We start from the raw sequence: 24,765 nt of genomic DNA, 5'->3' as shown, positions 1-24,765 counted from the left end.
TTGGCATTAGAGGAGCAAAGTGTGCAGGCTGGGTTGTAGTAGGAGAGTAGTGAGGTGAGGTAGGAGGGGGCAAGGTGCTTGAGGACTTTCAAGCCAGTGGTAAGGAGCTTCTGTTTGATGAGGAGGTGGATGGGCAACCACTGGAGGTTCTTGAGAAGTGCGAAACATGGCCGGAACGTCTTTTGTAGAAAAATGATCCAGGCAGCAGAGTGAAGTATGGACTGGAGTGGGGAGAGGGAGGACGCTGGGAGATCAGCAAGGAGGCTGATAGAGCAATCAAGGTGGGAATGACGGACCCTCAGGAGGATTCTGTCACGTTCTCTCACCCACTCCATTGCTTCCAGCTTTCTCCTCTCATCGCCTCCTCCAGCCTCACTTCCCTCCACCTCTACTCCAGAAGCCACGCTAGTAAGCTGAGTTGGAATGTGGAGGAAGAGGATACATTTAGGGGAAGGAGGTGGCAGGGAGGGGTCGGGTTAAGAACATGTGGGTTAAGAAAAGAGGATTGTATGGGTTGTCTGGCATCCCTGTTAGGAAAATTGTCTTTTAAGTATATATAGATATACATATCTCTATATACACACATATATGTATATACTCAGCACTCCTAAGCTATTCCTTTCCCTCCCAGGGAGTAAGAGGGAAGGGAGAGTGAGTATTTAAGTTTTTATGTTTGATTTAATAGCTGCTTGATTTCATATTTTGCTTCAGAAGACGTGGCGCCTAAACATTTCTCCACAGTGTCCTTTCCTTGATACCCTGCTTCTTGGAAGTGCGGAGAAAGCAGGCTTGGCTGCTTCCTTCAGATTTTTTTATCCTCTGCTATCTTTCAATCCTCTCTGTGGGTGCAAAGGAAGCAAATGATTAGATTCCTTTCCTTTTCCCGAGTGCCATCGGCCTTTTCTTCCACCCCCAGCGACCGAAGCCGGACGCGTTCCCTTGAGACCGTTCCTGGTAGTCTTCCCCAGGGTCCCTCTAGCCTGTAAACTCATTATGGACATAGAATGCGTCTCCCAGATCTGCAATAGCTCACTTTCCCCCTTCAAAGCCCTACTGAAAGCTCACCTCCTCCAGGAGGCCTTCTCAAACTGAGCCCCCCTTTTCCTCCGCTCCTCCTCCCCTCCCCATTGCCCCCGACTCTCTCCTTCTGCTCTACCCCTCTCCCCGCCCCACGCACTTGTGTATATATGTACATATTTATTATTTTACTATTCTATTTTATTAATGTTTATGCATCTATAATTCTATTATATCAACACTGTTGATGCCTGTCTACTTGTTTTGTTTTGTTGTCTGTCTCCCCACTTCTAGACTGTGAGCCTACCTCTTTGGGTAGGGATTGTTTCTATTTATTGCCAAATTGTACTTTCCAAGCGCTTAGTATAGTGCTCTGCACGCAGTAAGCACTCAATAAATACAATTGAATGAATGGATGAATAATATTTTACTATCCTAAACATGATTGATTGCATGAGGCACAAGAAACCTGTCAGTCTTTTTGTCCAGTGTAGGTTGATCTGGGCCAGGAGGTTTGGGTTCAGATTGAATGCTGGACAGAAGTCATATTAGGAGAGTATTAAACTTAAGAGGTATAGATTTCTGTACATGCCACGATTCCCAGGTGCAATTGTCATCCAAATTCCCACACTCTTCTAGACCTTGCACCCAGGGGCCTTTTCTCCACGTTCAGTTTTGAGGTATATCCTTTGGCAGGTTTCCCCTGCTCTCATTACTCTCTCATTGAATGGAGTGGGGAAGAGTAAGATTCTTTTGATTTTTGAGCTAAATTTGCGAGGGCCTAAATTGACTGTCAGGAAGTGCTGTACTTTCGAAGCAGCATGTTCCCCTTCAGATGATTTAGGGGGATGTTGTGTACGGGAGTGTCAAATCTGGTCCGTCGGATATACTTTGTCTGTCTTGTCTTATGCTGTTGAGTCATCTCCGACCCATAGAGGCTCCATGGAGAATTTCTCCCAGAACGCCCCGCTTTCCATTTGTAATCATTCTGGTGGTGTATCCAGAGAGTTTTCTTGGTAAAAATATGGAAGCGGTTTACCATTGCTTTCTTCTGCACAGTAAACTTGGGTCTCTGCCCTCAACTCTCTCCCATGTCACTGCTGCCCAGCACAGCTGAGTTTTGACTTGTAGCAGATGGCCTTCCACTCACTAGCCACTGCCCAAGCTAGGAATGGAATGGGTAGGCTTCTGCTTGACTCTCCCTCCTAGAGCCAAGACTGGTAGAGGACTGGAAACTCTCCAGGTGCCTTCCTGAGAGGGGATATACTTTATATAATAATAATAATAATAATGTTGGTATTTAATAATGTTGCTATTTGTTAAGCGCTTACTATGTGCCGAGCACTGTTCTAAGCGCTGGGGTAGACACGGCATTCAGGTTGTCCCACGTGGGGCTCACAGTCTTAATCCCCATTTTACAGATGAGGTAACTGAGGCACCGAGAAGTTAAGTGACTTGCCCAAAGTCACACAGCTGACAAGTGGCCGAGCTGGGATTCGAACCCATGACCTCTGACTCCAAAGCCCGTGCTCTTCCCACTGAGCCATGCTGCTTGTGGTATTTGTTAAGCGCTTACTATGTGCAGAGCACTGTTCTAAGCGCTGGGGTAGACACAGGGTAATCAGGTTGACCCACGTCAGGCTCACAGTCTTCATCCCCATTTTGCAGATGAGGTAACTGAAGCAACTGTAAAATACAGACTAAGACTTTGAGTTTTATGCAGAACAGAGACTATATCCAACCCTATTTCCTTATATGCAGCTGAATTCATAGTAAATTCGCTCTACTCTCAATCTCTTCTCCCACTCCCTTCTGCACCACCCTAACTTGTTCCCTTTAACCATACCCCCTCCCAGCCCCACGACACTTATGTACATATCTGTCATTTATTTATTAATTTGTTCATATTAACGTCGGTCTCCCCCTCTGGACTGTAAGCTTGTTGTGAGCAGGGAATGGGTCTGTTTATTGTTATATTTTACTCTCTCAAGTAAAATTTAGAGGTGGGTGAGAAAGTCAGACAGTCTCACCCTGATCATTTTTCCCTTGTACAGGGAACAGGACAGGAATGACAACCGCAGCAAGAGCGGAGAACCGCTCTTCCCCATTTTGGCTGAGCAACCCCAGAAGATCCTCTGCTCGCTATGGTTTCAGCCATATGTATTGGCGTGTGGTGTGGCCCCTCAGTCCTGTAGGCTGTCAGCTTGATATGTGCAGGGACCATGTCTGCTAATTCCGTGGTATTGTACTCTTCCAAGCACTTAGTACAGTGCTGTGCACACAGTAAGAGCTCAATAAATATGATTGATTAAAAGTCTGTCACAGTTTAAACTCACTAACTAATTCAGTCACATTTTCTGAGGGTGCAAAGCACTGCAATAATAATAATAGCTGCAGTATTTGTTAAGCGCTTACTGTGTGCCAGGCACTGTACTAATCGCTGGGGTTGATAAAGGAAATAGGGTTGGACACAGTCCCTGCCTCGCATAAGACTCAAAGTCTTAATCCACATTTTAAAGATGAGGTAACTGAGGCCCTGAGAAGTAAAGTGACTTTCCCAAGGCCACGCAGCAGACAAGTGTCAAAACCATGAACTTCTGACTCCGAGGCCCGTCTCCCTCCTGCCACTCTCTCCAAATTCGTTGAACAAGTCGTCTACACCCACTGTCTCAGGTTTTTCTCCTTCAGTTCTCTCCTTGACCCTCTCCAATCTGTCTTCTGTCCCCTTCTCACAAAAACTGTCCTCTCAGAGGTCACCAGTGATCTCCTTCTTGCCAAATCCAATGGTCTCTACTCCATCCTAATCGTCCTTGACCTCTCAGCTGTCTTCAACTCTGTCAACCACCCCCTTCTCCTGGAAACATCCAACCTCAGCTTCAGTGACACTTTCCTGTCCTGGATCTCCTTCTATCTCTCTGCTCATTCTCAGTCTCTTTTGCGAACTCCTCCTCTGCCTCCCATCCCCTAACTGTGGGTGACCCTCAAGGTTCAGCTCTAGGTCCCCTTCTAGTCTTCATCTACATCCACTCCCTTGGAGAACTCATTCGCTTCCATGGCTTCAGCTATCACTTCTATGTGGATGATTCGCAAGTCTCCATTTCCAGCACGATCTCTCTCCTCTCTATGGTCTTGCATTTCCTCCTACCTTCAAGACATCTCTACTTGGATGTCCTGCCATCTCCCGTCACCTCAAACTTAATATGTCTGAAACAGAACTTATCTTCCCAACCTATCCCCGTCCTCCCGGTCACTTTCCCAACATTGTAGATGGCACCACCATCCTTCCCGTCTCATTCATTCATTCAATAGTATTTATTGAGCGCTTACTATTTGCAGAGCACTGTACTAAGCTCTTGGAATGTACAAATCGGCAACAGATAAAGACAGTCCCTCCCCACTGACGGGCTTACAGTCTAATTGGGGGAGACAGACAGACAAAAGCAATAGCAATAAATAGAATCAAGGGGATGTACATCTCATTAACAAAATAAATAGGGTAATAAAAAATATATACAATTTAGCAGATGAGCACAGTGCTGAGGGGAGGGGAAGGGAGAGGGGGGAGGAGCAGAGGGAAAGGTGGGGGGGAAGGGGCTTAGCTGAGGGGAGGTGAAGGGGGGTAGAGGGGCAGCAGAGGTAGCAGAGGGAAAAGGGGAAGCTCAGTCTGGGAAGGCCTCTTGGAGGAGGTGAGCTCTAAGTAGGGCTTTCAAGAGGGGAAGAGAATTAATTTGGCGGAGGTGAGGAGGGAGGGCGTTCCAGGACAGCGGGAGCCCGTATCCTTAGGGCTTTCTTTCATTCAACCCACATATCCAATCCATCACTAAATCCTCTAGGTTCAACCTCATCCACATCGCTAGCACTTACCCTATCCTGATTTGATTACTTTTTTAGCCTTCTTGCTGACCTCTCTGCCTCATTTGTCTCCCCACTCCAGTCCAAACCTCACTGTGCTGCCCGGATCATTTTTCTACAAAAACTTTCAGTCCACATTTCCCCACACCTTAGAACCTCCAGTGGTTGCCCACCCACCTTGCCCCCACCTACCTCACTTCACTACTCTCCTACTACAACCCAGCCCTCACACCTGGCTCCTCTAATGCCAGCCTACTACCTGTACCTCGATCTCGTCTATCTCGCTGCCTACCTCTCACCCACATCCCGCCTCTGGCCTGGCACGGCCTCCTTCTTCATTTCCAACAGACAATTCCTCTCTCCCCCTTCAAAGCCTTTTTGAAGGAACATCTCCTCCAAGAGGCCTTCTCTAAGTCCTCTTTTCATTTTCTTCCACTTGATCCCTGCTGGCTTCACCACTGTAATTCTTCTTTGAATCTGAAGACTTTACTCTGGAAGATTAGGTGGTGAGGAATCCGTCATGTCTGGAGAGAGAAAAGAAAGGGCGGTGGTGTGAGTGTCCTCAGTCCGGGGAGGAAGAAGATTGTTTATACATAGGCATAGATTTTGCCCCTAAAACGTAGAGGGATGACCTCGTGGTATTTCCAAAAGGAAATGGAAAATGCCTCAATCTGTTCCACTTAAAGCACTGGGATTGAGTAATACCAATTTTGGCATTAACTAAGGACTCACTAAATGCTAAACACTGGGCTGGGAAGTAGGTTTATCAGATCAGACACATCTCTGGCCTCCCCGGGGCTCCTAATTGAGTTTTTTTTCCCCATTTTACTGCTAAGTAACAGAGTTCCAGAGAAGTAATGTAATTTGTCCCAGGTCACCCAGCAGGTCAGTGGCCAAAGTGGGACTAGGCTCAATCAGTGGTATTTACTAAGTGCTTACTGTGTGCAGAGCACTGTTTCCCAACTCCCAGTTCTTTGCTCTTTTCACTTGGGCACACTGCCTCCTCCCCCAACATGGTGTTTGCATTTTTGTAAACCCCCATGGTATCCAAAACAAAGTTATGTCAATATCCAAACCTGAGTTGTGTCAGACTTGCTTCAGTGGGAAATGAGTGAGGGTAAGATGGTTCAGAAACTATTGAAATAAATGCCATCACTGGATGATGATAATAATAATAATAGTCCATTCATTCATTCACTAGTATTTATTGAGCGCTTACTATGTGCAGAGCACTGTACTAAGCGCTTGGAATGTACAAATCGGCAAAAGATACAGTCCCTGCCTACTGATGGGTTTACAGTCTATTCGGGGGAGAAAGTAATGATGGCATTTAAGCACTTACTATGTGCCAAGCACTGTAATTTAAGGTTGCAGAAAATGAAAAAGGTTTTAAATCAACCAGTCATATTTAATGAGAAGCAGCGTGGCTCAGTGGAAAGAGCATGGGCTTTGGAGTCAGAGGTCATGAGTTCAAATCCCAGCTCTGCCACTTGTCAGCTGTGTGACTGTGGGCAAGTCACTTCACTTCTCTGTGCCTCAGTTACCTCATCTGTAAAATGGAGATTAAGACTGTGAGCCCCACGTGGGACATCCTGATTCCCCTGTGTCTACCCCAGCGCTTAGAACAGTGCTCGGCACATAGTAAGCGCTTAACAAATACCAACATTATTATTATTATTATTATTAATGAAAAGAGCCCGGGTTTGGGAGTCAGAGGTCGTGGGTTCTAATCCTGGCTCTGCCTCTTGCCAACTGTGTGACTGTGGGCAAGTCGCTTAACTTATCTGGGCCTCGGTTACCTCATCTGTAAAATGGGGATTAAGACTGTGAGCCCCATGTGGGACAACCAGGTCACCTTGTATCTAACCCAGCGCTTAGAACAGTGTATGGCACATAGTAAGCGCTTAACAAATACCAGCATGATTATTATGAGTATTTTTGAGCCCTTATTATGTTCAAAGCACTGTACTAAGCCCGTGGGAGAGTACACTATAAGAGTAAGCTTCAAACTTCAGAAGGATACAATGTAAAGTGAATTATTGTCAGCGATCAATTAGCACCTCATGGAGAACTGAATTGCACAACAAACAATACTCCATTTCAAACTATCTGAGTTTAGATGATCAGCATCAACAATGCTTAAGTTTGTGCACCCTTTCAAGGCATATTTTTGCCTTTGTCACACTAACTCCCTTCAAGGTACTAACTCCGAGGTGGAAGAGGAGGAAGCAGCACCTGAAAGGAGAGATGGGGAATCAATTTTCTAAACTGTATTGTGGGCAGGGGAATGGAGGTAGGGGGTGGAATTTAGAAGAGGAGAGGGTTAGCATGTCATTTTGCATATGATGAAGCATGTCAGCTATAACTTCTCTGTTTCAATATAAGCACATTAGTGTAGCTATATTTTTTCACTTGTAATGGGTAATTCTGAGTAATTTTTTTGAGCATTGTTTAGTGGATAGAGCATGAGCCTGGGAGTCAGAAGAACGTAGGTACTTATCCTGGCTCCCCTGCATGTCTGCTGTGTGACCCTGGGCAAGTCACTTCACCTCTTTGGGCCTCTTACCTCATCATTAAAACAGGGATTAAGATTGTGAGCCCCATGTGGGACAGGGAGTTTGTCCAATGTGATTAATTTATTTCTACCCAAGTGCTTAGAACAGTGCTGCGCACATAGTAAGTGCTTAACTATTATTTGTAAAAAATAGGGTAGCTGACCTTGATTCAGGAAAGTCTCCATTTATGACATTGAGAAAATTGGTTCCAGTATACAGAGCTTCAACAGAAAATGCAGTTTTCAGGAACCTGTTAGGGTCAAAAATTTGAGGAACGCCCACACTTAACATCCATTTTGAGTATTGTTGTATTGTCCTTTCCAAGCACTTAGTACAGTGTTCTGCACACAGTAAGCGCTCAGTAAATACGACAGAATGAATGAGTGAATGAGTAAATAGTGCACTTTCAATAGCTGCATTTGTTTCCCTTGCGATGCTATCAAAGGACTGATAACAGAGTTATCAATCTATCAGTTATCAGTTATCCTCTAGACTGTAAGCTTGTTGTGGGCAAGGAATATGTCTGTTTATTGTTGTATTGTACTCTCCCAAGCGTTTAGTACACATTAAGCACTCAGTAAATACGAATGAATGAATGAGTTGCTACACACAGCTTGAAACAGCATTCCAGGCAGAGCTGTATCAAGTTATAAACAATTAACAGCCAATTCACAATCATGGAATGGTAACTATATTACCCTATTCTGCCACATTATAGTCAAATAGTATAGCAAAAGTTACTCTATTATGTATTTTAAAGTATTAGCACGATGTAGAGAAGCAGTGTGACCCAGTTGAAAAAGCATGGGCCTAGAAGTCAGAAAAAAAATTATGATATTTAAGCGCTTACTATGTGCCAGGCATGTGATTAAGTGCTGGGGTGGATACAAGCAAATTGGGTTGGACACAGTCCCTGTCCCACATGGGGCTCACAGTCTCACTCCCCATCTTAAAGATTAGGTAGCTGAGGCACAGAGAAGTGAAGTGACTTGCCCACAGTCATACAGCTGACAAGTGGCAGAGATGGGATTCGAACCCATGACGTCTGACTCCCAAGCCCGGGCTCTTTCCACTGAGTCATGCTGCTTCTCTTCTCTGCTTCTCTATCCACTACACCATGCTGCTTCTAAAGGACCTGGCTTCTAATCTTGAGTCTGTGCTTGTCTGCTGTGTGACCTTAATTTATTTATTTATGAGCATCTCTCTCTCTCCCTCTCTAGACTCTAAACTCATTTTGGGCAGGAAATTTGTCTTTTATTGTTGTACTCTCCCAAGAGCTTAGTTCAGTTCTCCGCACACAGTAAGGGCTCAATAAATATGATTGAATGAATGAATGGGGTTGTCTCTTATCTGTTGCCGAATTGTACTTTCCAAGAGCTTAGTACAGTGCTCTGGATACAGTAAGCGCTCAAGAAATACGAATGAATGAATGAATGAATGAATGGCCAGTCAAAATTTTAAATTGAAAGCGTGCTTTTCTGGTTCTCAAGTCCTCTGATTCTCCAAGAATGCTACTTCCAGTTAAATCAGGCCTTCTTACTAAGATGTTGGGACCTTCCTGAGCGGCAGTCAAAGGACATAAGGTCATTTTTTAAATTTTCTGATATTTCTGGTTGGTTCTTCCCACTTTTGGAATTGTCATGAGACACCCCCACCCCCCCAAAAAAACCAAACAACAAAAAACAAAAAAACTCCAGGGCCTATATCATTTATGTGAACTCCTTTGTTGATTTCATCAAGTGTTTTGTGAACATGGTTCTAGAAAGAATTCACTCTTTAACACACTCCAGTGATACATCTTTTCACTTCAAGTGTTTGGTTGTTTATGTGGAAGAGATTTTCTTGCTAGTAATCACTTTGCCAGAGGAGGCAATTAATTCCAGCCTCTTTCATGACTGGTGTTATTTGTATAGGTTTTGGGAACTCATAAGTAATTTCTCTACAAAATGAAAGCTTTCCCTGACTTTTGCCAAATGTCGAGATGCTTTTATACATTCTGATGCCAGAACAGTTTTGAATTTTTATCTGGAAAGAACTCAAATCTTCAAGACAGAAAACATTTGTGCCTGGGGCAGTGCAAGAACTCCACCTGTATCATGTTCGTCTCTTTTCATTGTGTATCCAGGAAGGCCTAGCCAGATGAGATTTCTATTTTTAAACCTTTATTTATGCAATAGAGTTTTAATTTTACAAGACCAGATATCATTCCAGCTTTCCAAAAAGCTATACTTCAATATCAAATATTTTGACAGGCACCTGGTGGTTTAGCACTTGACTCAGTTTTTCAAGCTCAGTTTCAGGGATTGGGCACAGCAGAATCACCCTGCAGAGAAGCACCATGGCGTAATGGATAGAGCCCGGCCCTGGGAGTCAGAAGATCCTGTATTCTAATCCTGGCTCTGCTGTGTGACCTTGGGCAAGTCACTTAACTTTTCTGTGCCTAAGTTATCTCATCGGTTAAATGGGGACTGAGACTGCGAGCCCCTTGTGGGACAGGGACCGTGTCCAACCCGATTTGCTTGTATCCACTCCAGTGCACAGTATTGTGCCTGGCACATAGTAAGAACTTAACAAATACCATAATGATTACAGTTATGACTCTTAATTAATAGTCGCTTTTACATATCAGTTTTCATGACTTGCTGTTTTTCTAGGGTATAATTTTCACTTCCAATTCATCCCATCAAATATTCTTCTAGTGAGGCGGATGAGCATTAGCAAGAAGGCTGTGGTATCGATGACCCCTAGTATTCTACTGGTTGTTCTTAATATCCCAAGAATCAAAACGATTCTTTTTAATGATAATATGATCTTGTTTGGGACCTCATTTCCTGTTAGCAAATCATTCAATCATATTTATTGAGCATCTACTATGTGCAAAGAACCATACTTAGAGCTCAAAGCACTGAAGTATGTGCTGTACTAATCACCTTTCATGTATATTTTAGTAGTGGGTCCCATTGTCCCTTTTACAAGGGGTCATTATAATAATGTTAGTATTTGTTAAGCGCTTACTATGTGCCAAGCACTGTTCTAAGCTCTGGGGTAGATACAGGGTAATCAGGTTGTCCCACGTGAGACTCACCGTCTTAATCCCCATTTTACCGACGAAGTAACCGAGGCACTGAGAAGTCAAGTGACTTGCCTAGAGACACACATCTGCCAGGTGGCGGAGCCGGAATTAGAACCCATGACCTCTGACTCCTAAACCCGTGCTCTTTCCACTACGGCCACAAAACTGCTCCCGGAGGCAACAAAATGCACCTTGACCTCCAGCTCCCTCCATCTTCTACTCTGGCAGTTGTCAAAGTGCAGGCGAGGTAAAATAAGCAAGCAAAATCAAAATCCAGGAAACCAGGAAAACATTTGTTTTAATGTCTGTCTTCCCCCCTCTGTAGATTGTAAACTCCTCTTGGGCAGGGACTGCGTCTGCCAACCCTGTCGTACTTTCTCAAGCACTTAGTCCAATCCTTTGTACCCTATAAACACTCAATAAATACCATCGATCGAGTGATTGATCGGAAAGAGCTGAGTTTTAAGAGTGGGTGAAGATTTTGAGATTCAGGTAAGAGAAAAATCAGGCAGGAAAGCCAAGTTCATATAATCTGGCCAAAGGTTTTTAATTTGAAAGCTCAGAAGCTAACCCCATTGGAACTGTAGCTGGACTAGACCTGTTAGTAGGTGGCGGAGAGAAACAGAACTCAAGATGCTTATTTTTTAAGGGATAGCTGACTGGGAAGATTTTGATTCAAAATTAATGTTTTACCTGGGCTTTTTCTAATCGCTTTTCCTTCCACCAGAAAGCACTTTTATGAAGTTGCTTGGAAGCCACGGAAGCAGCGTGGCTTAGCGGAAAGAGCCTGGGCTTGGGAGTCAGGGGTCATGGGTTCTAATCCCAACTCCGCTGCTTGTCAGCTGTGTGACTTTGGGCAAGTCACTTAACTTCTTTGTGCTTCAGTTACCTCATCTTTATAAAATGGGGATTAAAACTGTGAGCCTCACATGGGACAACCTGATCACCTTATATAATAATGATGGCATTTGTTAAGCGCTTACTATGTGCAAAGCACTGTTCTAAGCACTAGGGGGATACAAAGTGATCAGGTGGTCCCACGTGGGGCTCACAGTCTTAATTCCCATTTTACAGATGAGGTAACTGAGGCACAGAGAAGTGAAGTGACTTGCCCAAAGTCACACAGCTGACAAGCGGCGGAGTGGGGATTAGAACCCATGACTTCTGACTTCCAAGCCCATGCTCTTTCCACTGAGCCACGCTGCTTCTCTATATCCACCCCAGCACTTAGAACAGTGCTTTGCACATAGTAAGCGCTTAACAAATAACAATATTATTATTATTATTATTATTAATAATCCCAGCTCAGCCACTTTTCTACTGCGTGACTTTGGGCAGGTCACGTAACTTCTCTGGGCCTCGGTTACCTCATCTGTAAAGTGGGGATTAGGCCTGTGAACCCCCCGTAGGACAACCTGATTACCTTGTATCTCCCCCAGTGCTTAGAACAGTGCTTGGCACGTAGTAAGCGCTTAACAAATACCATAATAATATTTGTAGGGTGTTTGTAAGAGATGGTTATTCTAAAGGGTAACTCTTCCTTTTTCTCACTCTTTTTTAGGACTGTAAGAACGTGGGATGTTGAAAACGACAAGAAACACAAAAGTGTCTTTAAACCGAGAACAACGCAAGGTAAAAAGGTGATTCCGACCACTTGCACCTACAGTAGAGACGGGAAGCTCATTGCAGCTGGCTGCCAAGATGGCAGCATCCAGATCTGGGACCGCAATATGAATGTAAGTCAAGAGCATTTTAAAAGGATCTTTGTAGAAAACAGCAGCAAACTTTATAAGGCAAACATGATGTTAGAATGTTATGAAGGTGAATTTCCTGAGTTTAGTTTTACTGTAGACCTCCGCTTTATCCGGTCATATCTTAGAGCTTTTGCAGTAAACAGCATTTTAACAGCATTCCATTCTAGCATTTGCCCACGGTTTTTTTTTTTTTTTTCTTTCTTTTTTTAGAAAAGCTCATTGAAGTTCAAGGAATCTCAGTCTCAAATTCTTGTATTGGTGTTTTGCAAATGAGTCCAGTGATCTCGTGTGCACTGGAGATTTTTCAGACAACAGTACTGGCTCTTGCTTTTTCTCTCATAATAATAATAATAATGTTATTTATTAAGAGCTTACTGTGTGCTAGGCACTTTAATAAATGCTGGGGTGGACACAAGCAAATCGGGTTGGACACAGTCCCTGTCCCACAAGGGACTCACAGTGCTAATCCCCATTTTACAGATAATTGAGGCACAGAGAAGTGAAGCATCTTGCCCAAGGGACAAGTGGCAGAACTGGGATTAGAACCCATGACCTTCTGACTCCCAAGCCTGTGCTCTAATCCCCTATGCCAGCTGCGGTCCGGAGTGATCTAGTACTTATTTGACCATGGCTATACTATCATTATTATTATTAGTGTTATTATCATCAACATTATTGTATTTGCTAAGCATTTGCTTTGTGTCAAGCACAGTTGTAAGTGCTGGAATTGATACAAGTTAACCAGGTCTAACACAGTGCGTTTCTCACGTTGGGCTCACAGTCTAAGGAGGAGGGAGAACAGGTGTTGAATCCTCATTTTACAGATGAGGAACCTGAGCCACAGAGAAGTGAAGTGACTTGCCCAAGGTCACGGTGTAGGCAACTGTCAGAGCTGGGATTAGAACCCATCTCCTCTGACTTCCAGGCCTATGCTCCTTTTGCTACTCCATGCTGCACTTCACTAATTCAGTGTCAGTGGTTCCAAATGGTCAGAGGTTTTATTGTCTGTTACTTTACGATTTCAGTGCCTAGGTTTGGCCCAGCTTCCCAGATTGAAATCACATTTAACCGACCCTGGAATAGAAAAGCAAAATTTTTAATGGCATTTGGTTAAACGCTTAGTATATGCCAAATATATGCTTACTATTTGTGCTGGGGTGTAAGCCCATCAATGGGCCTGGATTGTCTCTATCTGTTACCGAATTGTACATTCCAAGCACTTAGTACAGTGCTCTGCAGATAGTAAGCGCTCAATAAATACTATTGAATGAATGAATACAAGATAATCAGATTGGACTTTTACCTCTTTGTGGGCAGGGAATGCGTCTGCCAACTCTGTTCTATTGTATTCTCCCAAGTGCTTAGTAAAGTGGTCTGCAAGCAGTAAGTGCTCAATAAATACCACTGATCGATGCTTTAATTTGACCCTAAACCTGAAATGATTCCCTAGTTAATTAGACTTCCTCAAGCCATGACAGTTCCAATCTGTGAATCATGCCTCACCTAAGCTGGACAGCTAGGACTCCTCCACTCCCTTAATATTTATTCCTTAAGCATCCAACTTCCTGGAGAATACCAAGGGTACTCTTGCTATTCACGAGCCCAGCTTCTTCACTTTGAAAAGTTAAGCAAACCAGAGTTTGGCATTCCATTTGTTTTTGAGATTGGGCCAGTAATCGGCCTTTGGATCCCATTGGTATAATTATCAAAAGTGTTATCATTATTATGATTATTATTGGCATTTGTTGAGCATTTTTTTAATCAAAATAAGAATTATGGCACTTGTTAAGCACTTTCTATGTGCTAAGTATTGTCTTAAGCACTGGGATAGATACAAGTTAATCAGGTTAGATATGGTCCCTGCCCCAAGTGGGGCTCACGGTCTTAATCCCCATTTTACAAATGAGAGAATCGAGGCCCAGAGAAGTGAAGTGACTTGCCCGAGGTCACACAGCAGGGATTAGAAGGGGAAGCAGCATGGCTCAGTGGAAAGAGCCTGGGCTTGGGAGTCAGAGGACATGGGTTCTAATCCTGCTTCCGCCACTTGTCAGCTGACTTTGGGCAAGTGACTTCTCTGTGCCTCAGTTACCTCATCTGTAAAATGGGGATAAACTCTGCGCCTCATGTGGGACAACCTGATTACCCTGTATCTACCCCAGCGCTTAGAACAGTGCTCTGCACATAGTAAGCGCTTAACAAATACCAACATTATTACTATTAAAACTCAGGTCTTTCTGACTCTCAGGGTCTTGGTCTATCCACTAAGCCAAGATTCGGAGCAACCAGGATCACTTCTCCACAACTGTGGGAAGCGGCATGGGGGAGTGGATAGAGCACAGGCCTGGGAGTCAAAACATCATGGATTCTAGTCCAGACTCCGCCATTTGTCTGCTGTGTGGCCTTGAGCAAGTCACTTCACTTCTCTGTTACCTCATCTGTAAAATGGGGACTGAGACTGTGAGCCCGCGTGGGACAGGGACTGTGTCAAACCCAATTCTCTCGCGTCTGCCCCAGCTCTTAGAACAGTACCTGGCACTTAGTAAACACTTAACAAATACCATAATGATTATTATTATCAAATCACCGTAGTATTTACTGGAGAAAAGTACCGATATTTCAATCCTGATGTAGCCCTGGGGTCAGACTCTGCAAAAGAGAGAACTAGCAACAGTTACTGAGGGGAGAAAATAACAAAGTCTATTCAGTAAAAACAACAATCGTTTTAGATTGTGAGCTTCCAGTGGACCAGAGCTCATGCTCGAATGATTATCCTGTACCTTCCCCCTGTTAGGGGGAAAGTGCGTAGTGCGGAGGAAGAACTGAACCCATGCAATAAATAATAATAACAACAAGAAAGCAGCACTAGATGAGCGCTGGGGAGAATATTTCTTGGGCTCCACCTCACTCCCAAGCAAGGCCATAAGGAAGGAGCGTGGCTAGTGGATAAAGCATGGGCCTGGGAGCCAGATGCCCTGCATTCTAATCCTTGGGCAAGTCACTTAACTTCTCTGGGCCTCAGTTTCCTCAACTGCAAAATGGGGATTCGATACCCGTTCTCTATCCTACTTAGGCTGTGAGCCACAAGTAGCAGAGAGATTGTAGCCAGCCTGATTAACCCGTATCTGCCCCAGTGCTTTAAAAAGTGCTTAACAAATACCAGAGGAAAAAAAAAGCCATACATAGTTGAACAGTGCTCTAAATTATTGGGATGGGCTGCTTCTGCTTGCCCCTCCAGCAGGACGGGACTTTTTTCCATCAGTGTTTGGCAGGGGGTAAAGTAAAAACTCCACAGATCCCAGAGGCCCAATGTTATGGAGACCTATGGCCTGCATGGTTGTCTTTCCAGATGCTTTACTACACTGCTAAGACTGCTAAGCTTCTCAGCCTCCATAGCCAAGGGGATTCTTTCATGAGAAAGTGTGGAAAACAGTGGATTGTGGGAAACGGATTTGGATTTGAGAAGACAAATTCCAATTTACTTCGTTGCGAGCTGGCAGTCACTTCCAGAGAAGGACGGGAATCAGTTTGAACGAGGGACGTTCTGTCGGGCAAGGATTTTCTGGCCAAGTTCCGTCTTGAAACAGGAGAGAGAAAGATATTGTGGGGAATAATATTGGCTGCCGATCAGATCCCAGATCAGAATATGCTTGGATAAATGCTGAATAGACAAGCTGGTCGGAATGACTTTTCTGTTCCTTAATTACAGGTTTTATTTTATTTCCAAGGGTAGACCTGTGATAAAGGTCCCTTTAAAATAAATCACGGGAGGGGCTAGGAGGAACATTGTAAATAATCGGTGAAATAGGGATTTTGAGCAGCACAGTTTGTTTAAAGAATGAGGAAGAACAGCCATTGGTTAGGTCGGATTGGCAAAGATAAATTCCAACTCTAGGTTTCTGTGAATCCCGCACAGTAAGGACTTGCCCATATTTGATCATTTCTTTTTGAGACTGTAATTTAAATTCCTTTGCTAAAGAACTGAATTTGGGGGGCTAATGGGACCTACACATATTGGGTGGAGTTATAACTTCTGCTCTCCAGTTCCCTACATCTACTCTAGTGTGAATGCCCAAAAAATGAAAGAGGGTATTCCATGTAAATTGTAAATTGGAATGTGTGGTAGGAGATGAGACATAATATTTCCACCAGCCATCGTTAGGTTATTAACGGGCGATGAAGGTTGCAACCTGAAATAATGATGGTACAGGCCTTCCTATTTTCTTAAAATGCTACTAAAGTGCTTACTATGTGCTAGGCACTGTGCTAAGCACTAGGGTAGGTACATGATAATCAGGTTCCTGTACTTGGAAGAATTCTCAACAGTAATAGTAATAGTTAAAAGCCTTCTGTGCAAAAAGCTGGGAAAAAATGCACAAATGAGAATTAAGACAAGGGCCCTAAGAGAAGCAGTGTGGCCTATTGGATAGAGCACGGTCTTGGGACTCAGAAGGACCCGGGTTCAGCCACTTGTCTGCTGTGTGACCTTGGGCAAGTCACTTCACTTCTCGGTGCCTCAGTTACCTGATTGTCTCTATCTGTTGCCGAATTGTACATTCCAAGAGCTTAGTACAGTGGTCTGCATATAGTAAGTGCTCAATAAATACTATTGAATGAATGAATGATCTGTAAAGTGGGGTTAAGACAGTGAGCCTAATATGGGACAGGGACTGTGTCCAATCTGATTAGGTTGTATCCCTCCCATCGCTCAGTACAGTGGCTGGCATACAGAAAATAGATAACAAATACCATTAAAAAATTGTCGCTCTCCCATCTGCTTTGAAAACTCAACACCTACCACCTGCGCCTCCATCCTCATCCCATCACACCTTCTACAGATCCTTACTATGTCACCCATTTTCCCTTCGTGACTGCCATCTTGTACCACTCCAATAGATCTGTCCCCTCTTCTGTAATATGTCCAGCTCTCCTGTATCCTAAAAGAAGCCCTCTGGGTCCCACTGCAGTCGATCAATTGTATTTATTAAACATTTATTGTGTGCAGAGCACTGTACTAAACCCTTGTACAAGTACTAAGTACAACACAACAGTGTAACAGACACATTCCCTGCCCACAGTGAGCACACCATGAAGCCATCATTCCATTTCCCTCCTTCCATTCCTGTCCAAACTTCAAAATGGGTAATATACATTGGATTTCTCCAAGGTCACCAGTGACTTCATTCTTTCTTTTTCTTAAGATGTTTCATTCTTTCATTCATTCAGTTGTATTTATTGAGTGCTTACTGTGTGCAAAGCACTCTATTAAGCTCTGGGGCAGATACAGACTAATCAGGTTGGACACGGTCTATGTCCCTCCCACATGGGACTTTCAGCCTTAATCCCCATTTTAGAGATGAGGTAACTGAGACACTGAGAAGTGAAATGCCGAAAAGTGGAACACCCTCTCTCCGCATATCAGACAGATAATTGCTTTCCCCCCACTTTAAAACCATTTTGAAGATACAACTCCTCCAGTAAGCCTTCGCTGAATAAGCCCTCCTCTCCTCTTTTCCCACTTCCTTCTCTGCCATTCTTACTTGCTCCTTCATTCATCCTACCTCCCATCCCCACAGCACATTTTTTATATCTGTATATATCTGAAATTTATTTATTTGCCTATTTATTTTTATTAATGTGTCTCTCCCCCTCTCCCACATATTAGTGAGCTCGATATGGGCAGGGATGTGTCTGTTGTTGTATTTTACTCCACCAAACACTCACTGCAGTGCTTTGTACACAGTAAGCGCTCAATAAATACAGTTGAACGAATGAATGAAATGAGTGGCCCAAGGTCACACGACGGCATTAGAATCCAAGTCTTCGGGCTCCTAGGCTCGTGCTTTAACCATTAGGCCACGCTGCTTCGCCGCCATGTCAGATAGATCGCATCCTATCCTAATCCTCCACCATCCAGACTGCTTTCAACACCCACTCTCTGGTTACGGAAAAATGAACTAACCTTGGTTTTCTTGTCACAGTTCTTCCCTCGTTCTCCTCTTTCCTCTCTGGCCAAACCTTCTCCGTCTCTTTGAGCGGCTGTTCTGACCCCTTCCATCCCCTGGTATCCCATAAGGGCCCTTCTCTTCTCAGGTTACACATAGTTGGTTGCAAAGTTCATCCGCTTCCATGCTTCAACTACCACCTTGGGCAGATGACTCCCAAATCTTCCTGACTAACCTGAACTTCCTCCCCCTCTGCTTTTTCACATTTCCTCTTGCCTCGGCGACGTCTCTACGTGGCTGTCCTGTCAGCATCTCGAGATCTAAAAGGGAAGGCCACACGAGAAAGAGTGTGTCTTAGTGGAAAGAGCATGGGCCCGTGAGTCAGAAGACTCGGGTTCTAATCCCAGCTCTGTCACTCATCTGCTGGGTAGTCTTGGGCAAGTCACTTCACTTCTCTCTGCCTCAGTTCCCTCATCTGCAAAATGGGGATTCAATATATTGTCTCCTACCTACTTAGACTGTGAGCCCGATGTGGGCCCTGATTATCTTGTACCTACCCAGTGCTTAGCACATAATAAGCACTTAACAAGTATTATTATTATTGTGATGATCATCTCCCCATCCAAATCCTCCCCCTAGTTTATTTGTGTCTGTCTCTCCAACTAGTTTGCCAGCTCCTAGAGAGCAGGGATGGTGTCTTCTGACTCTTATCCTCTCCCAAACACTTAGAATAGTGCTCTGCTCACAGGAAGTGCTCAATGAAAGCAATGGAGATGATGATGAAAATCCTAAAAATTCAGTTATCTTCCTTACCCAGTTATTGCTATTTGAGAATCCTCTGCAAACCCTTGCCTGGAGAACTTCTATAATTTAACTTCTGCATTTGTGAAGTCATAAGTCCTGTAGAAAGGTACAATTTTGGACTGCACCAAAGAATTAGAAATTTGTTCTGAGAACTGGAGACTACGCACATTATATGGGGTTCTAACTTTCTTGCTACAGAAAGTGTAATGACAATGTAAAATCAGAAGAAAGTGCTCTGTTTTAATTTAAATAGACCTCATGATAAAAGTCAGAATGTTTCCCAGAGCCAATGTTAGATTGTAATCCTACAGCAACATTACAGCTGTAGTATGCCATATGCCTTTATTGAAAAATAATAATAATGTTGGTATTTGTTAAGCACTCACTATGTGCAGAGCACTGTTCTAAGCGCCGAGGTAGATACAGGGCAATCAGGTTGTCCCACGTGAGGCTCACTGTCTTAATCCCCATTTTACAGATGAGGGAACTGAGGCCCAGAGAAGTGAAGTGACTTGCCCACAGTCACGCAGCTGACAAGTGGCAGAGCTGGGATTCAAACCCATGACCTCTGACTCCCAAGCCTGGGCTCTTTCCACTGAGCCACACTGCCTCTCCAAGAGTTTGGAGAAAAACTTCTCCAAGAGAAAAAAAGCATTTGGTTGAACAAGTTTTGAACTAATATCATTTATCTCCAGAAAGTTAGCCTGTTTAACTTCACCTGTCCCAGCTTTTAATTAGGAAAGGGAGGAATGGGCAAATTAGAAGATCTCTTCAGGCATGTTAAAGCCAGTTTTCTTAGGTCTAGGGAAACACTGGAGTTAGAAAACCCATCTTGGTCACTTTCAAGAATGCGTGGTATTTTCTGTTTGTTAATGATTTTTATTTCTGTTTTCATCTCCACTGTAAACCTTGTAAAACTTCGTTTAACAGCAAGGAGTTTTTAGAACTCATCTGAAAGTATAAACTTCATTTTGACGGAGTAATAAATTTTTCAGCCACTGGCTTTCATCGCCTGTGTGTTCCATTGCTTTAAACATAGATGGGTTTGAAATATTAATTTTTCTTTTGTAGTTTTAACAGTAATGTGCCTGGTATTCTGCTTAAGCTTATGTCTTCTCTTTTTAACCATGTGCATTTTCATATATGCACATGATGTAAGACTGATCTCATTCACGTATATGCTCTTATGCCCCTTGTAAAATCAGTTATCTTTCGGTAGTGCTGAGCACATCCATAGGAGAGTAGGGTGATTCTGTAGAGAAATGAAGTCATTATTTTGAATATTAGCAGTTTCCTGTAAAAGAACACTATTCCCTTGAGGCACTGGTTAATAAGAGACATATTTATCTTGTCAATTTTCCCTTCAGTATTTTTCAAATTTAAACAAACACATGCTGCCCATTTAGTAAAATTTATTTATATTCTTTTCGCAATAGCATGCAAATTTGTCTAGACTTCTGTTGTCGAAAAAGTAAAATCAAAGCAAGATACAAAATTTCTAAGGAAAGCGCAGCTCGACCATAAAGCAAATACCTAAAATAACCCCAGATATTCACCATGTGTGTACTGCTGTAGCACTAATATATCCCCTATAAGAAAATGCTAAAGCTGGAACAAAACACCTTAAAAAGACTGATGATAGTAACTTTCCCACGCAAAGGCAGAGGATCTCAAGTTATCAATTCAGCCAATTCATTTTTGTTGTGGTAACTTAAATGAAAACATATTTTCCACAGAAGTCACATCAGACCCAATCTCATAGGATAATAAATTGAGCCAAATGAACTCCCTCATGGCATAAAGTGATTACCTATTGCAGATAAATGCCTAAATCCAGGCAGATCCTCGGACTTCCGAAAAGAAGTAAATTATGTAAGGTCCTTTGTAATCCTATGGTGGTGTCATTCTACCAATCTTGGGTGAATGACCTCCAAGATTCAAATAGCGATACGCCCAGATAAGAACATTGACGTCAAAAGAGTGAGCATTTGACTTCCAAAAAAGAGCATATTTCCCTCATATCTCTCCATAAAATCAGTATTCCAGTCTCTGTTACTTTAAATATTACTAAGCTGCAGAGGGAATCCTGAAGAAGTCCTTAAACTATTTTAGTATTATGAAACCAAGAACTTTTAAAAATGTTTGGTTCTACAGGATTCGTAGATTTAGAGAGTGTATTACCCCTTTAAAAAGAAAGGGTTGGGGCTTGGGGGTATCTGTAAATTGCTCACTGTGTGCCAGTCACTGTTCTAAGTAGATACAAGCTAATCAACTTTGGCCCAGTCCCTGTCCCACATGGGGTTCACGGTCTTAATCCCCATTTTACAGACGAGGTAACTGAAGTACAAAGAAGTTAAGTGATTTACCCATGGTCATATAGCAGACATGTGGAGGATCCAGGATTAGAACCCAGGGCCTTCTGACTCCCAGACCCGTGCTCTAACCACTGGCTTCTATCCCCTAGAAGCCATGCTGCTTCTCCTTTTAGTCAGGGAAGCTGTCTACCCGCTGTGGTATTGTACTTTCCCAAGCATTTAGTACAGTGCTCTGTACATGGTAAGTGCTCAGTAGATACCATTAACTGATTAACCATTTTGTATTTAGGTGTTTTTTTTAATGGTATTTGTTAAGTGCTTACTATGTGCCAGATACTGTACTAAACCCTGGGCTAGATACAAAATAATCAGGTTGGACACAGTCCCTGTCCTGTATGGGGCTCACAATCTTAAATCCCATTTTACAGATGAGGTAACCGAGGCACAGAGAAGTCAAGTGACTTGCCCAAGGGCTGGGATTAGAGCTCAGGTCCTTCTGACTCCCAGGCCGGTGCTCTATCTACTAGGCTATGCTGCATCTCAGTTTAATGGGAGACTTTCAAGAGTTATTGTCTCTTTCCCCCTTTAATAAAAAAACCTTTCTTCTTAACTAGGTAAATAGGATGTGGTTTCTTACATTCTTTTGATATAATCTGCATTTTTCTTTTTACTGGGAATATTGAATATGTATTGAACACCCCTTTTATCTTCATATGAAAAGAGCTGTAAAGAACATGATCTCTCCCCTTCAGTAAAGAAGAGGAACATGCTATACATAGCTATTTCACACTATCCTTGGATCGATACAGTATTCTAATTTCCTGTTTGAAAAATTAAGGCTCCTTATGAGTATATCCCTTTATTAAAACTTCAGGTCTCGTTAAATGCAGCACAAGATTTTGAAATTACTTCTCCTCAAAGTCTGGGTAGCACAGAAAATGACAAGTATTCCATGCTACTTTCCAAATATAGTAAACTCTGCCCAAATGCCAGTTTTTCACTACATGTTTTGGCCAAAAGTGCGATGGCCAAAACATGTAGTGACAACATGCATCTGCTTGGGTACATCGCAATGTAGTATTGGAAGAAATGATTGATTATATGTGTGTGCACATAAACTCAGGGTGAGTACTACAATGTGAGTTTTCTGAACTGGTGTACAAGAACAGAACCTGTCCATTATAGAATGGATCGCATAGATTCTGTGTGCCTCTCACATAGTAAATGCTTAACAAATGGCATAAATATTATTATTATTCTGCCTATATAAACACTCAGTTCTCTCACAGCGAGTTGGGGGTCACGTTCCTGACGAGCCCCGCGCAAATGGAAACTTGTGCTATAAAGCACGTGTTTCAGTCGATGCCCCGCTCACGTACACGCACATTGCTTCTGCCATCACTTAGTTTTTTATTCAGATACACCCATGTTGTCAGAAAAATATTCCTTAATTACATAACAATGTTTCATCCAAAATGTATAGCACATGTTATAGAATAATTGAGTGTATCTTGGGAGTTTAAGCTTTTTGTTAAAGGTCTTCTCCGACAGCAGGTTGGTAATTGAAGCAACGTGGCCTTGTGGATAGAGCTTGGGCCCGGGAGTCAGAAGGACGTGGGTTCTAATGCGGACTCTGCCAGTTGCCTGCTGTGTGACTTTGGACAAGTCACTTAACTTCTCTGTGCCTCAGTTACCCTATTTACAGAATGGGGATTAAGACCGTGAGCCCTATGTGGGATGGAGACTGTGTCCAACGCTATTATCTTGAATCTACCCCAGCATTTAGTAAAGTGCCTGGCACACAGTAACTACTTAAGAAAAACCATTGGAAAAAAAGAAAAAAAGATTGAATTAGCCAGGGACGGTAATGGGTTGAATTCAGCCTTGCCCACGGCCAGCATCTACACTATGTAACCCTGGCTGGGGTTCTAGATGCAGTCGGACAGCATGGCTTAGTGGAAAGAGCACGAGCTTGGGAGTCAGAGGACATGAAGAAGCAGCATGGCTGGAGAAGCAGCGTGGTTCAGTGGAAAGAGCCCGGGCTTGGGAGTCAGAGGTCATGGGTTCTAATCCCAGCTCTGGCACTTGTCTGCTGTGTGACCTTGGGCAAGTCACTTAACTTCTCTGTGCCTCAGTTACCTCATCTGTAAAAATGGGGATTAAAAAAAATGTGAGCCCCACATGGGACAATCTGATTACCCTTTATCTGCCCCAGTGCTTAGAACAGTGCTCTGCACATAGTAAGCACTTACAAATACCATAATTATTATTATTATTAATCCCTCTCCACCACCTGTCTGCTATTTGACCTTGGGCAAGCCACTTCACTTGGCTGTGCTTCAGTTACCTCATCTGTAAAATGAGAATTAAGACTGTGAGCCCCACATGGGACAATCCAATAACCTTGTATCCTCTCCAGCGCTTGGAACAGTGCTTGGCACACAGTAAGCGCTTAACAAAGACCATAATAATAATTAATTTATAAGCATTTGGGTAATGTGATTCTGCTAATGAAGTCCTTAGCCCCTTTTGCCTCATTTTTCTAATCTATAAGAATCAGAATAGCAGGAATCTTCTTTGACATTTACAGAGGTCTTGGTAAATCCACCAAAGTATATCATGATACTATATAATAGTTGTATCATTCAGCATAGCAAAGTGGTTAGAGCACGGGCCTGGGACTCAGAAGGACATGGGTTCTAATCCTGACTCTGCCACCTGTCTTCTGTGTGACCTTGGGCAAGTCACTTAACTTCTCTATGCCTCATATACCTCATCTGTAACATGGGGACCGAGGCCATGAGCCCCACGTGGGACCCGACCCAATTTGCAAATATCCACCCCAGCGCTTAGTATAGTGCCTGGCACGTAGTAAGTGCTTGACCAATACTACAATTATTATTATTATTGTTATTATTATTATTATGGCTACATTTGTCTCACAGGATAAATTTAGTCATTAGTCGTCTTTGGTGGTAACGGTTAATGTTTCATATTGCTGTGATTTAGTGACCTTTTGCGGAACCCCCTGTAGAATTTGGTAATCACCTGCTATCCTTTGCAAGTGTGAAGGTGTAAGTAACTCATAAGGTCTTTCATCTCAGAAAGTTCCCATTTTAATTGATTACATTATTGTGTCTTACTTTCAAACCAATTAGTCTGATTCACACCATATTTTCCTCTAGGACTCTTTACCTCGGCCATTAATCTCTTACAGGTAACCTTGTTGGGTGTTTTTAAGAATCGAATTGCTTCATATCCTTTGAATTTCCCTTATCTGACTCGGCAGTTATATCATCAAAGAACTAAATTAGTTAAGCATGACCTCCAATAGCTAACATCATGTTTGCTTTCCATTATTTAATGTGCCTTTCCAGGTGCCTGTTGCTTCTCTTTCCCTGTCCACTTTCCCATCCCTTCGCATAGTTTCTGGTATTTTCCACATAAAGAGAT

The 24,765-nt window shown here is 43.1% G+C and overlaps 1 protein-coding gene and 1 non-coding gene across 2 annotated transcripts in view; one reads left to right on the top strand and one right to left on the bottom strand.

Annotated features, from left to right (window-relative positions):
• WDR70 (WD repeat domain 70) overlaps positions 1 to 24,765 on the top strand; it is a 359,232-nt gene that overhangs the window by 199,121 nt on the left and 135,346 nt on the right. The window contains exon 10 of the mRNA XM_029060393.1: positions 12,059 to 12,233. Within this exon, the coding sequence (XP_028916226.1) occupies positions 12,059 to 12,233 (175 nt within the window). The remainder of the gene's footprint in view (positions 1 to 12,058; positions 12,234 to 24,765) is intronic.
• On the bottom strand, positions 2,141 to 2,278 carry LOC114810769. The gene has a single exon (XR_003758463.1). It is a non-coding gene; the product is annotated as a small nucleolar RNA SNORA7 (small nucleolar RNA).

This window comes from Ornithorhynchus anatinus, chromosome 3, assembly GCF_004115215.2.
Source record: "Ornithorhynchus anatinus isolate Pmale09 chromosome 3, mOrnAna1.pri.v4, whole genome shotgun sequence".
Classification (NCBI taxonomy): Eukaryota; Metazoa; Chordata; class Mammalia; order Monotremata; family Ornithorhynchidae; genus Ornithorhynchus; species Ornithorhynchus anatinus.
The sequence above is the reverse complement of the archived record's forward strand: the minus strand, read 5'-3'. Positions and strand labels throughout refer to the sequence as shown.